This window comes from Ochotona princeps, chromosome 16, assembly GCF_030435755.1.
Source record: "Ochotona princeps isolate mOchPri1 chromosome 16, mOchPri1.hap1, whole genome shotgun sequence".
Lineage (NCBI taxonomy): Eukaryota > Metazoa > Chordata > Mammalia > Lagomorpha > Ochotonidae > Ochotona > Ochotona princeps.
In genome coordinates, this window is record NC_080847.1 from 49,809,663 (window position 1) to 49,822,741 (window position 13,079).

General features: G+C 56.5%; 1 protein-coding gene across 3 annotated transcripts in view; it reads left to right on the forward strand.

The window, feature by feature from the left end:
• The window catches only part of SAMD4B (sterile alpha motif domain containing 4B), a 37,067-nt gene extending 25,695 nt beyond the window's left edge, over positions 1-11,372 (forward strand). For all 3 annotated transcript variants that reach the window (XM_058675170.1, XM_058675168.1, XM_058675169.1), the window contains 11 exons: positions 1,137-1,607; positions 5,530-5,769; positions 6,158-6,267; positions 6,401-6,487; positions 7,075-7,417; positions 7,868-7,953; positions 8,429-8,547; positions 8,893-9,091; positions 9,237-9,360; positions 10,974-11,057; positions 11,216-11,372. In XM_058675170.1, coding sequence (XP_058531153.1) covers positions 1,137-1,607; positions 5,530-5,769; positions 6,158-6,267; positions 6,401-6,487; positions 7,075-7,417; positions 7,868-7,953; positions 8,429-8,547; positions 8,893-9,091; positions 9,237-9,360; positions 10,974-11,057; positions 11,216-11,244 — 1,892 coding nt within the window. In that variant the 3' untranslated portion in view covers positions 11,245-11,372. The remainder of the gene's footprint in view (positions 1-1,136; positions 1,608-5,529; positions 5,770-6,157; positions 6,268-6,400; positions 6,488-7,074; positions 7,418-7,867; positions 7,954-8,428; positions 8,548-8,892; positions 9,092-9,236; positions 9,361-10,973; positions 11,058-11,215) is intronic.
• Positions 11,373-13,079: the final 1,707 nt, after the last annotated feature.

Here is a 13,079-nt window from a genome sequence, read left to right on the forward strand (position 1 = left end):
TTCTCTGCAGGAATTGGAGGGAAATAGTGCTCTGAAAAAGAAAATAATGTTACCCTAATACTTCTTGATTACCATTGTAAAAATCGGTCAGAAATATCACATCCTTGGACCAGCACTGTTGTGTAGCACATTAAATCTCTGCCAGCAGCATTAACATCCCATCTGGGTGCTGGTTCAAATCCTGGCTGCTCCACTTCAGCTCCCTGCTAATGGTCTGCGATGGCAGTGGAGGACAGCCAAAATCCTTGGCCTCTGCACCCACACAAGAGGCCTGGAAGAAACTCCTAGCCCTCGACTTCTGCCCAGCCAAGCACCAGCCAAGATAGCCATCTGGGGAGTGAACAGTGGATGCAAGATCCCTCTCTATCCCCCTCTCTGTAATTCTGCCTTTCAAATAAAAATAAATAAGATCTTTTTAAAGAAAACTCAGCTATGGGCCTGGCATAGAGGCCTAGTAGCTAAAGTCCTCGCCTTGTATACTCCGGGATCCCATCTGAGTTCCAGTTCTAATCCCGGTGGCCCCGCTTCCCATCCAGGTCTCCGCCTGTGGCCTGAGAAAGCAGTCGAGGATGGCCCAAAGCCTTGGGACCCTGCACCCGTGTGGGAGACCTGGAGGAAGCTCCTGGTTTCTGGCTTCAGATCGGTGGAGCGCTGGCCATTGCAGCCGGTTGGGGAGTGAATCAACAAACGGAAGATCTTCTTCTCTGTCTCCTCTCTGTATATCTGGCTTTCCAATAAAAATAAATCTTAAAAAATAAAGGAAAGAAAAAAAAAACTCAGCTATTGAAAAGAAGCATAGCAGCCAGACACAAACTGGTGCCCATATGGGATACCTGCATCGCAGGTGGCATCTTACCAGCTGTGCTATTGTGCACAGTATCAGCCCCAGGAGCTCACATCTCAAAGCAAGTTTGGCTGATTGGGAGTCACTGCAGGCTTTTGACTCAAGATGGATAGCTCCAGGAGAGCTTACTGTGGAAGCCCAGGGATGTGAGTTCCCCTCTGTGTGGGCCAGGGGCCGGGACTGTAGGAGAGGGAGGACCATAAGCAGCTGTGTGGACCATAAGCAGCTCTCTTCGGCTTGTACACATTTCCTGTCCCAGCTCCTGACATGTCCTCTTCTATCCCTTCTGTAGCCATCGTCAGCCAGTGGCAGCAGGAGTCCAAAGAGAAGGTGGTGTCCCTCCTGTTGTCCCACCTGCCCCTGCTTCAACCAGGCAACACGGAGGCCAAGTCGGAATATATGAGGCTCCTGCAGAAAGTTCTGGCCTATTCGATCGAGAGCAATGCCTTCATTGAGGAAAGCCGCCAGCTGCTCTCCTATGCTCTCATCCACCCAGCCACCACCCTGGAAGACCGCAACGCGCTGGCCCTCTGGCTGAGCCACCTCGAGGAGCGGCTGGCCAGCAGCTTCCGTGCCCGGCCAGAGCCTTCCTACCACTCGCGCCAGAGCTCGGATGAGTGGGGGGGCCCTGCAGAGCTGGGCCCTGGAGAAGCAGGGCCAGGCTGGCAGGAAAAGCCACCCCGGGAAAATGGACACGTGCCCTTCCACCCAGCTAGCTCGGTGCCGCCAGCCATCAACAATGTTGGGAGCAATGCCAACACAGGTGAGGACAAGGCTCTGCCTGCTTGCCCGAGGCCAGCCTGGACTCTGACTTGGCCCCCCTGCAGGATTGGGAAGCCGCAGAGAGCCCAAAGCTGTGTCTCGCCTGATTATACCTACCCTTTCGTTTTATGGTATTTTCAAATAAATTTGGTGATAGGAGGAATCAGCTTTCCCCCTAAAAGTCAGATTTCTAGCTTCTTTTAAAAAGTTAAAAAAAAAAAAAAAAATCTGGTGACTCGAAGCCTTGGTCCTGGTGTCAGTGAGAGGGAGCCAACACTCAGCCACCCCTTTAAGCCCTCCCAATCACATGCTCCTAAGCCCTCTACCCCCACCCACCTCCAGGTGGGTATTCCCAGTACCTGCTGACCATTGAGGGTGTGGGTTTATAATCCCTGCTGGAGGACTCAGCACTGTTACATGAGGTCCCTTCATCCTTGGCCATGCTGGACTTTATCTGGCCTCTTTACAGCCTTGTTTCTGAGAACTCTGTAAAGCGTTCTGTGTGAGATGCTTGCTGTGACATAACATTGGTGTGCGTTTGAAGATGCTAAGTGGTCTTCTCAGCACTTTTTTAGATACAGTCCCATTAAATGCTCATCACAGTCACATATTGCTAGCTTCAGTCGAAAGAAAAGTATTCAGGACTCAAATAAGTGATCATGTCGTGTATTCAAAGACACATAGAGCAAGAGGTGCAGCTGGCCAAGGTTCAGACCTCAGCAGGTGCCAGAACCTGCCTCCGACTGCTGTGCCGTCCTCCCAGCTGCGGACTTGAAAGGGCTCTCACGAAGATCACCTGGAGTTGGAGGTGACCATTTGGTATCCCAGTGAGTTTCTGAAATGTTGGTTGAAGTGCACAGCATTAGGGAGAATGACTTCTCTGATCATAATAAGCTAGCATGCCTGATCAAGGTGAGGGGTCCAGGCTTCATCTTGGAGATGTCAGCCCCCCTGTGGGCAGGCATTGGGTAAAGCAGGCCAGGAGCATGACTAGGGATGGTCATGTGTGCCAGCAGATGGGAGGAAGCTCCTCGTGCCTCATGCCAATCTATTCCCCAGTTACTGAGCCTCCCTCCCAGGGCTGACAAGAACCTGAGAAGGAGGCAGCGAATGCTTTCCCAGGAGCTGTGACAACCTGCACTGGCTTGGATCTTGTTTTCTAGAATTGGAACTTCCCGGTCTTCATGACACACTTTGGAACCGCAGTCGCCAAGTCCAGGCAGTTCCGCTGCACAGCTCTTGCCCTTATTTGCCATGCTGCCTGACTCGCCTGAGGTGACCAGGCAAGCTCAGCCTCACCCCGGCAGCACACCCCCTCAGTGTCTTCCTTTCTGCCCCTCCAGAGCTCCCCATGATTGGGCCCCCTAAAGCTGCTTAAAGGCCAAGCCTGAAAATGTTGGAGACCCCTTTGGACCCAAAAGAAATTGGGCATCGCCTGTATCCTCCTGTGGTGGCAAGTTACAGAGGGCACGGGATGGAGACAGATGTGGCTGGCATGGGTTTGAGTGAGAAATCATGGCAGCAGGTGTTTTTGACTGACCCTTCCACTAAGGACTTCTATAGAAATGGAAGGGGGCAGGTGAAGAGATTTGTCTGAGATCACACAGTTAGGTGCTGTCAGTCAGGATTTGAGCTCAGTGCATTAGGGCTGCATTTAGGGGTGTGGCTGAGGGGCACCTAGATGAAGGACCAAACAAGGCTTTTGATTTTCATATAGTTGCTGAAAACAGGAAACCATTGAAATGTTTTTGAGTGGAGAGCAAGGATTGGCCTGTGAAAGTGGGCATTGTGGGTTTGGGGTGCAGCCAAGGACAGAGCAGGGTTTTTTGGAGAGTGTGAGGTCCTGGATCACAGACCAGCACTTCTGGGTTTTTTTAATTCTCAGGCAGTGGCCAGCCTCTGCCTTCGTGTAGGGCCCAGCAGGCTACTCAGGAACTACATGATTGATCCAATCAGGATGATTGCCTGCCCCCTCAGCCTTGCCTGCCCCCTTCTTGGCTGAGAAGGAAGGATGAGGCCATAGGTGCCAGGAGAGGCAGAAAGGCCTGCATCAAAGGTTGCTGGCCACACGAGCTCCAAGTCTGCTATTTTTGTCCAGGTGTCCTGAGCAGGGCCAGCAGCCTGGGCTGAGGGAGTCCAGAGGCTTGGTAGGAGCTCTGAAGACCCCAGAGGGAGGCAGTGGCCTCTCCCTCAGGTGCCTTCCTTGCCCCCAGCATTGATACTGTCACAGAAGTTGGAAGACTGGCCCTGCCTCCTGGGCCGGTGACAGCAGAGCCCTGACAGGTACCCAAGCCTTTCTGTCAGAAACCAGGCCGGAGTACACTGTTTGCTGCCCAGCCTGTTAAAGGTCCACAGCTCCCTGGACCTTGCTGCCCTCTCCTGTCCAGAGTGAATCCTTTTCCCCTTCTCTTGGCTCAGAGGTCCCTTGCACCCTTTGTTCTGTGGAACTTGCTGGAGGGCTTGTGGGTGATATCACATCCAATCCTGGGGATGCGGAAATGATGGAGTTGGCTGGACGTGGCATCCTCTCGAGCCCACAGGCAGACTGGGGAGGACAGTGAGCACCAGACTCAAGGTGGCACAGGAGGATGCCTGAGTGAGGCATGAAGGTGGAAGTGGTGCAAGGAAGGGTGGGAGAAGAAAGAGCTGGGTTGTGGGAATGGTGTGTTTATTGGTCTGGGAGTTCATGGGGTCCAGCCTGTCATGAGAGTGGTTAAGTACTAAGTGGGAGCCCTCTGCCACCTCAGAAATGCAGCAGACAGAGGGAGTGACCTCCCTGTGGAACAGGGCCACACAGGAGCCGGTCCAAGCTCAGTACAGAATAGTGGGGGGAGCAGCCCCTGCACTCCATTCATGAGCCTCTGAAGCTGCTCCTCCAGGCCAGCCACCCAGTCATTGCTGAGGTGTAATTTTTTTTTTAAAAAGATTTTATTTTTATTACAAAGTCAGATATACAGAGAGAGGAGGAGAGACAGAAAGGAAGATCTTCCATCCGATGATTCACTCCCCAAGTGATCACAACGGGCCGGTGCACGCCGATCCGAAGCCGGGAACCAGGAACCTCTTCCGGGTCTCCCACGCGGGTGCAGGGTCCCAATGCATTGGGCCGTCCTCGACTGCTTTCCCAGGCCACAAGCAGGGAGCTGGATGGGAAGTGGAGCTGCCGATTAGAACCGGCGCCCATATGGGATCCCGGGGCGTTCAAGGTGAGGACTTTAGCTGCTAGGCCACGCCGCCGGGCCTGAGACGGTGTAATGTTTAAAACGAGATGGGCCCTGCCATAACACATCTGCTGCCACTGCAGGGAGAGCAGTTGATAAGTAAACAAAGTAGATAAAAGCATTTGCAGTTGTGGTGGGTGTTGTAACAAAGGAGAAATAGGATAATGTAACAGAGTAGCTGGGACATTGACGGAGAAGGGTTACCCTCAGGAAGCTTGAAGAGAGTCAGCAGCTGAGATCGGAGGAGAAAGAGCAAGGCCTGATGCCCGAGGTTGGAACTAGCTTGGTATTCCAGGAGGAAATGAGGGTTGTGGTTGGTTATGGGAGAGAGAGGGGGCAGGGATTAGCAAGGGGAAGGGCTCACCTGGCCCTTTGGGGATATGGCAGAGTTTGATTTTTGTTCTCAGCATGAAAAGAAGCCACAGGATTTTAAGCAGAGGAGCAGTTTGGTCCGATTTGTGGTTTTGGAAGGATCAGTGTGGGTGCAATGAGGCCGTTAGACTGCAGGAAACAGTGGGTGTTGGGGTGAGGGAATGAGCAGCGTCAGTGGGGTGGGGGGCAGGTTTTCTTAGACCCAGCATCCCTTTCCCGGGAGGCTGATGGGGCCGAGCCACTGTCCTGACCCTGGCCACAGGGTCTGTGGTCTGCGATCTGTGCTCAGATCCCCAAGCCTGACTTCCTGTTTCTCTCGCCTCTGGTTAGGTCTCCCCTGCCAAATCCAGCCCAGCCCGCTGAAGCGCTCCATGTCACTCATCCCCACGAGCCCGCAGGCCCCTGGGGAGTGGCCGAGTCCAGAGGAGCTTGGCGCCCGGGCTGCCTTCAGTACGCCCGACCACGCCCCCCTCTCGCCCCAGAGCAGCGTGGCCTCCTCCGGCAGTGAGCAGACGGAGGAGCAGGGCTGCAGCCGCAACACGTTCCAGGAGGACGGCAGCGGCATGAAAGGTACAGCAGGGTAGCCCTGGGACTGACAGTTGAGGGCTGCCAGCTACTTGCCCCACTTGGCAGGGGACAGGCCTGAGGGAAGGAACTCAGCACAACAGAGATCCCACAGCTAGTGGCACACGGGGCCCAGCTCACGGGGAAGCTGAATCTCCAGGACTTTGAAGAGGTCAGGGAGGCTGACCTGGTACACATCCAGCCGAGAGCTCCGGGTCCGAGCCCCTGCCCAGGGGAGGCTGCCCAGAGGGGCAGCTGAGTAGGCCGAGGAGTAGCCCGTGGACTCTGGGCCTTCCCTCCCCCCTCACCCCCCGGATTCCCTGTAGCTTTAAAGACTGCCCATAGTTTTGGCCTGGGCCCAGTCCTGACCTTCACTCTCCCTCCTTTCTCTCAGACGTACCCTCGTGGCTCAAGAGCCTCCGCTTGCACAAGTACGCGGCCCTTTTCTCACAGATGAGTTACGAGGAGATGATGACACTGACCGAGCAACACCTGGAGTCTCAGGTGAAGCCCACCGTGGCAGTCCCCTGGCAGCCAGAGCCACCCCTCCCCTGTGGCTTTGATCCCTAGGGGAACACCTCCCCAGTCCCCCAGCCTTCCAGCTCCAACATCCTGTCCCCCTCTGCCCTCAACACAGAATGTCACCAAAGGGGCTCGTCACAAGATAGCCCTGAGCATCCAGAAGCTGCGTGAGCGGCAGAGCGTCCTCAAGTCCCTGGAAAAGGTGAGGGGGCCTGAACCCTGGGCAGCCAGCCTGCAGGGTGGCACAAGGGCCCCTCCTGGGGCAGCCAGCCTCCAGGGCTCACCTGCAGGGTGCCACAAGGGCCCCTCCTGGGGCAGCCAGCCTCCAGGGCTCACCTGCAGGGTGGCACGAGGGCGCCTCACTAGCTGTCTTGATTGTGGTCCCTCTCTTTCCTCACTGCTCATCTTTCTCCTTCAGTTGACTGACTGGGCTTTCCGGTAGAGCCGTGTTCCCCTGTGCTCCATCTCTTCAGTTTGCGTTGTTTCTGTCCACACAGTCTCCTTCCACGTCTGCCTTGATTTGCATTCTTTTTTCTCCTTTGTTTGCCTTCGCTGCTTCTTCCCCTTCCATGTTTTGGCCCAAATTTCTAAGCTTCACCTTAAGGCGAGAGGGGAATGTGTGTGTGCGTCTACCTGTTAGCGCACAGCCTGCAGTACTTCTGCGTGACCTGCCTTCTCTGTGGGCCAGCACCCCATATCCCTCCCAGGCCTCCCTCTCTGACGCGGGGCCTAGCTGTGAGGCCTGCGTGAGACCCTGAGCCATTCCCTGAGCTGTGCCCTTCCCCGCAGGATGTGCTGGAAGGCGGGAATCTGCGAAATGCCCTGCAGGAGCTGCAGCAGATCATCATCACCCCCATCAAAGCCTACAGTGTCCTCCAGGCCACAGTGGCCGCCGCTGCTGCTGCCGCCGCCAGCCCTGCTGCCAAGGATGGCAGTCGGGGGGAGCTGCCTGGTGCTGAGCCTCCCCCAGCCCATCCGGGCGCAGACAAGGGCACCAAGGTCACGGATCCTCCAGCTGCCGAGAGCTACCCCCCTCCACCAGCTCCAGCTCCCACCGATGGCAGTGAGCCAGCCCCAGCTCCCGTAGCCGACGGAGACATCCCCAGCCAGTTTACACGGGTGATGGGTAAAGGTGAGACCAGCTGAGCCTCACAGGAATCCTGAAAACAGGCATTAGGGATCAAGCCCATGTAGACGGTGGGAGCAGGACTAAGGTGACAGGGCTTCTGCCCTTGGACCTGCTTGGCCCGATGCTAACATGCTGGCCAGTGAGAGGAACCGAGGGGCTCGGGGACCAAGTTTGGCATGTGATGGAGCTCACCATGGGGTCAGCGCAGCACAACTGGCTTGATGTTTGGCCCCAGATCTTTGTAGCTATTGGACCAGCAACAAGTGACTGGACCTGTCTGAGGCTTAGTGTCTCCTCAGACTGAGAAGTTGACTAGATTATTGTTATGCCTTCATCACTGCCGCGCACAAGGCGCTGTGGCCAGCGCTATCCGCGTGCTCATAGCCCTGTGCGTCCAGCCAGCAGCCACAGCATGGCAGGCCTGCTGGCTGACTCCTGCCCTCTCCCCTCCAGTGTGCACCCAGCTGCTGGTGTCCCGACCAGATGAAGAGAACATCACCAGTTACCTCCAGCTCATCGAAAAGTGCCTGACTCACGAGGTGAGGCCTCCGCTAGGCTCCTCCGGGGCCAGCAGCACCCCTGCTGGCCTGGCATAGCCTCCCTTCCCAGCCTCTCTCCTCTCCAGAGCCAGGCCTCTGCTCAGCCCTCCGTGCTCAGTTAAACCTGTGTAAACACACTGGGATGGAGCGCCGAATTCCTGGCTCCACCCTGGCTCTTAAAGACATTCAAGGACTGAGCCAGCGGAAAGATCTCTGTCTCCATCTCTCTGAGACTCTGCCTTTGAAATAAATAAAAGAGATCTTTAAAATATATACGTGATTCTTTAAAATATATATACACATACATACCTCTGGGAAGGCCTCACCAGCCCTTACCTGTTGCTGCAGGTTCCTGCTCTCTCACGGGGCTGCCAGAAAAGGTTGTCTTAGCCATCGCTGCCCTGCAGAGAGCCGGCCAGCCCGAAGGCTGGGGCAGAGGCATACTTCCCCAACACCTCCCTTCCCCTATCTCTAGGCTTTCACAGAGACACAGAAGAAACGGCTGCTGTCCTGGAAACAGCAAGTGCTGAAGCTCCTCCGGACATTCCCACGCAAAGCCACGCTGGAAATGCAGAACTACCGGCAGCAGAAAGGGTGGGCGGCCTCACTGGGCCTGTAGTTGGGAGGTCACTGTTGTGGCCTGGAAATCAGCTGGTGGCCACCCAGTCACACGTTGGCCTTAGCACATCACCCAGGGAAGACCTGCTCCTAGGAGTGCAGAGCACTGAGCTGCCAGCCAGCGTGCCTGGGCCCCAAGTAACAGGCGCACCCCAGGGACCCTGAGTCGGGAGGAGACAGTGTGAGAGGCAGGGACTCCTTCCTCAGAGCCAGATGAGATTCCGTTCTAGCTGATGGGGTTGGAGGGAAGGGAAGGCCGACATGAAGGCCCTGGCAGCTAGCTAACCCCCTTTAACCCTCTTGTCTTCTGCTCTCTCACAGCTGGGCCTTCGGCTCCAACTCGCTCCCCATAGCTGGTTCTGTGGGGATGGGAGTGGCTCGGCGGACCCAGCGCCAGTTTCCAATGCCTCCCCGGGCCTTGCCACCTGGCCGGATGGGCCTCCTGAGCCCCTCGGGCATCGCGGGCGTCTCCCCTCGACATGCCCTTACCAGCCCCAGCCTTGGGGGCCAAGGCCGACAGGTGAGCCGACTGGGAGCAGAGGCCCTAAGGCCACTGGAGTTGAGGCAGTTCCTGGGATTCGTGCCTTACCTCTGCTTGACGCCATCTGGGGGAGGGGGTTCTGGGCCATCTCCCCTGCTCACCCCCCTTTCCTCTCCCTGTGCAGAACTTGTGGTTTGCCAACCCTGGAGGCAGCAACAGCATGCCCAGCCAGAGCCGCAGCTCCGTGCAACGTACCCACTCGCTCCCAGTCCACTCATCACCCCAGGCCATTCTCATGTTCCCTCCAGGTGAGGCGCCCCAGCCCAGGCTCAGCTGACCCTTCTCGACTGAGGACATGTCCCCTCGCTTCCTGCCAGGCTGCACCTCTCTCCCCCTCTTCTTTCCTTCTCTAGGGTGAGGAGGAGGGTGTGTGTGTCTCATCTCTCACCCCTATTTCCTGCCTCACTTCTTTCTCCCTGTCATGTTACTGTGTTGGCCTCTGTCTGCATCTCTTTGTGTATTAGTTTGGAAGGCTTTGGAAGGGACACAAAGGTCCCGTCAGCACAGCAGTACACCCTATAAGGCCAGGCGCCTGGGCTTAGATAAGCTTCTACACCAAAGGGTGTTTTCCTTCTGCTCACAAACTGACCTGGGCGCTGGGAACAGTCAAGGACTGAGTGGGCACAGGGCAATGCAGGGTTGGCTCCTGCACCCCAGTTGGGCCTGCGGGGCAGAAACAGGGTGTTCTGAACTGGGCTGTTTCTTTTTCTTTTTTTTCTAAGATTTATTTATTTTTATTACAAAGTCAGATATACAGAGAGGAGAGACAGAGAGGAAGATCTTCCGTCTGATGATTCACTCCCCAAGTGAGCAAAATGGGCCGGTGCTACGCCGATCCGAAGCCTGGAACCAGGAACTTCTTCCAGGTCTCCCACGCGGGTGCAGGGTCCCAAGGCTTTGGGCCATCCTCAACTACTTTCCCAGGCCACAAGCAGGGAGCTGGATGGGAAGTGGAGCAGCCAGGATTAGAACCGGCGCCCATATGGGATTCCCGGGGCGTTCAAGGCGAGGACTTTAGCCGCTAGGCCACGCCACCGGGCCCTTTTTTTTTTTTTTAAGATTTATTTTCATTGCAAAGTCAGATGTACAGAGAGGAGGGGAGACAGAGAGGAAGATAACTGGGCTGTTTCTATCAAGATCTCAGATTGCAGAAGACCCTAAGCTGTTGGTGTCACAAACCACCATACCTTTGGGGTTGCATTTATGAGATGCTGTGACTGCCAGTGTGTGACATGCAGTAGGTGTCTAAATGCTTGTACCGTGGGAGCATAGAAGGGAGGCAGGTTGTGTGCGATGCTATGAGAGCCCAGGGTCTGACAGGGTGAGGGGAGTGCACAGGAGTCCACACGCAGGTCCGGGGCTCCTGTGCACTCCCAGTGCTAATCAAGATCTGAGGCTGGGTTTCACCAGTGTGAGCTGGGGGTCAAGCCCTCCCAGGCACCTTGGTGTTGTGCCATGGCTGCTGTCCTACCTTGTCCTGCCTGCCCAGTTGCCATCCAGCCCCAAGTAAGGAGCAGGGAGGGTTTCACTTCAGCCTCTGTGCCAAGTATAGAGCGGGTCATCAGGGAGCGTGGAGGTCTGGGGCACATGCCAGAGGGCAACACAGTGCATTGTCCACGGGCACGACAGTCACGGCACAGGTGTAGCCCCGAGCACTGCCTGTGTCTGCAGATCGGGCTCTGTGCATGCCACACTTCTGCCCTTCCCTTCTGCCCAGGTAACATCTGCCACCCCAGCGTGTGGATCTTGCAGGCTCTTGTTTCTGTCTTGCCTTGTTGCCCACGCACCAGGCACTGTCTGGCTCTCCTCTGCACCGTAGTCGGTCCTCACCACCCTCGTTTGTCTTGCTTTCTCCCCACAGACTGCCCAGTCCCTGGGCCCGACCTGGAGATCAATCCCACCCTGGAGTCCCTGTGTCTGAGCATGACAGAACACGCTTTGGGGGGTGAGCATTTCCTCTTTCCCTGACCCAGCTCTGCCCACCGTCTCCTCTCCACAGAGGGAAGCCTCACTCGGGGGACCTGCTGGGGGGACAGGCTATGAGAGGCCCTTTTCTCAGGCTTGTGCCAGCTCCTGATCTCCACCCCCCCTTTCTTGTCACAGATGGGACAGACAAAACCTCCACCATCTGACAGGACCCACAGCCCAGCGCACCATAGGCTCCCTGGGCGGCGGGCGGGGGCCGACCCCCAACAGGCTTCTCCGCGACAGCGAGGGGGGCTGGCTCAGCTATACATTCTAATATTTTTCTACTCTCTCACCCTTTTAACTTTTGTTTAACATTGGCACTCGCCTTGCTCATGCCCAAGCCCATCGAGGGGTCTCTGCCAAGGCTGGGGGAGGTGGGAGGGAGCAGCTAGACTGCCAGCCCCTGCCTGGCCTCCCCCATGCCCACCCGGCCCTGGCCCCCGCCCCCCTGCCCTTCCCCACGGGAGCAGACTCCCCCCAAGACTTTAAACTGACCACTACCTTGTGGAGTTGCTCAGAGCGCTGACCCAGGGCAGCATGAGCAGCGGAGCTGACCTGCTCTCCAGGCGGTCCACTTCCCTCCCACTCCCCAAGGACAGGAGCCACCTTCCTCTCCGCCTCCCCCTCCTGCTCCCCCTTTGCCCTGTTTATCAGAGGTTCTCTACAATTAATTTCTTAGGCCTATTTAAGATGCATATTTATATAGTTCTTAACGGTTTTTCTCTCTGATCATTCCCTCTCATTTTTAGACTCCCCAGGCCTCTCCCAGAGCCACGATGGTGGCAGGGGAAGCCTGAACTTCCAGAGGAGAGGGCAGAGCCCCCTCCTCTAGACCCCATGCCCTTCCCTGGCCCCCCGGCCCTGGCTCCCCAGATGTGAAGGTTGAAGGTGGGCAGCCAGTGAGGTCAGGAAGTCTGTTGCCTTAACGTCCCCTTCCCCAGGAACACACACACCCTTCTCCCCTCCCAGGTCTGGCTGGTAAAAGACTTGGGGGTAAGGAATGAGGGAAAGGGGATTGTTTGGTTTTGGGATTTTGGGTTTTTCTCCTGCCCTCCCCTCTTTTTTTCCACACCCACCCTAATTATGTCATGACCTCACTTCCGTGGAACACTATGTCATAACCCAGAGATTCGCCCCGCCCCAGTCTCAGACCCTCCAGGCCCTGTTCCTGATGAGGGGTTGCCCAGGGGGAAGGGGCTTGGAGGCTCAGACTGGGGAAGCCAGGGTTCCCCTTTTCTCCCTGCTAACTCACCTACCCCTTCACTGGGACATTCATTCTCAAGCTTTTCACACCGAAAAGAAAAAAAAATCTTATTTTTAGATACATTTTATGAATAACTTTTGTTATGAATATGGCTGGTAACCATTGTGTATGTTATTAAAGATACAAAATGTTGGGAAAAAACAAAAAACCAAAAAAAAAATTTGAAAACCACCACCCCCTGCACTATCACCCCATCCCCCAGACCTCTTTGGCCCTGTCCTGGTCTGTGGTCCTCCCTGCGCCCTGTGCCCAGGCGCGGAGAGGAAGCCAGGGGGTGGGGTGGCCCTGGGGACCTGCCTCTGGGTCCCCCTCTCCTCTCCCAGTGCCGGGCTGGGTGGGGCGTCAGGTTTATTTATGTACCTCTTGCACACTCATCAACCTATGCAAGCCCCCCACCCCGGCCCCTCCATGTTCTGTGCCTTGCTCCTTCCCCTCCAGCTCCCAGGCCTCCTCCAGCACCCCCGGCCCAGGCCGCGGGGAGGTGGGATGGATGGCAGCAGGGTGACCCTGTATACAGGCTCTGCCCCCCCACCAGCTGGGAGGAACACCCGCCCCCACACCCAGGGAGGCGTGAGCTGCCCCTCCCCAGCTGCCAGCAGAGTGGCAGGACGCAGGCGGCCCCACTCTGACGGGCGGGACCCTGAGCCTCCCCAGACCCAGCCCATCCCCTCCATGAGTTCACCCTTCGCACCCACTTCTGTCCCCAGCCCCACTGGCAGAATCAGCTTTGAGTAA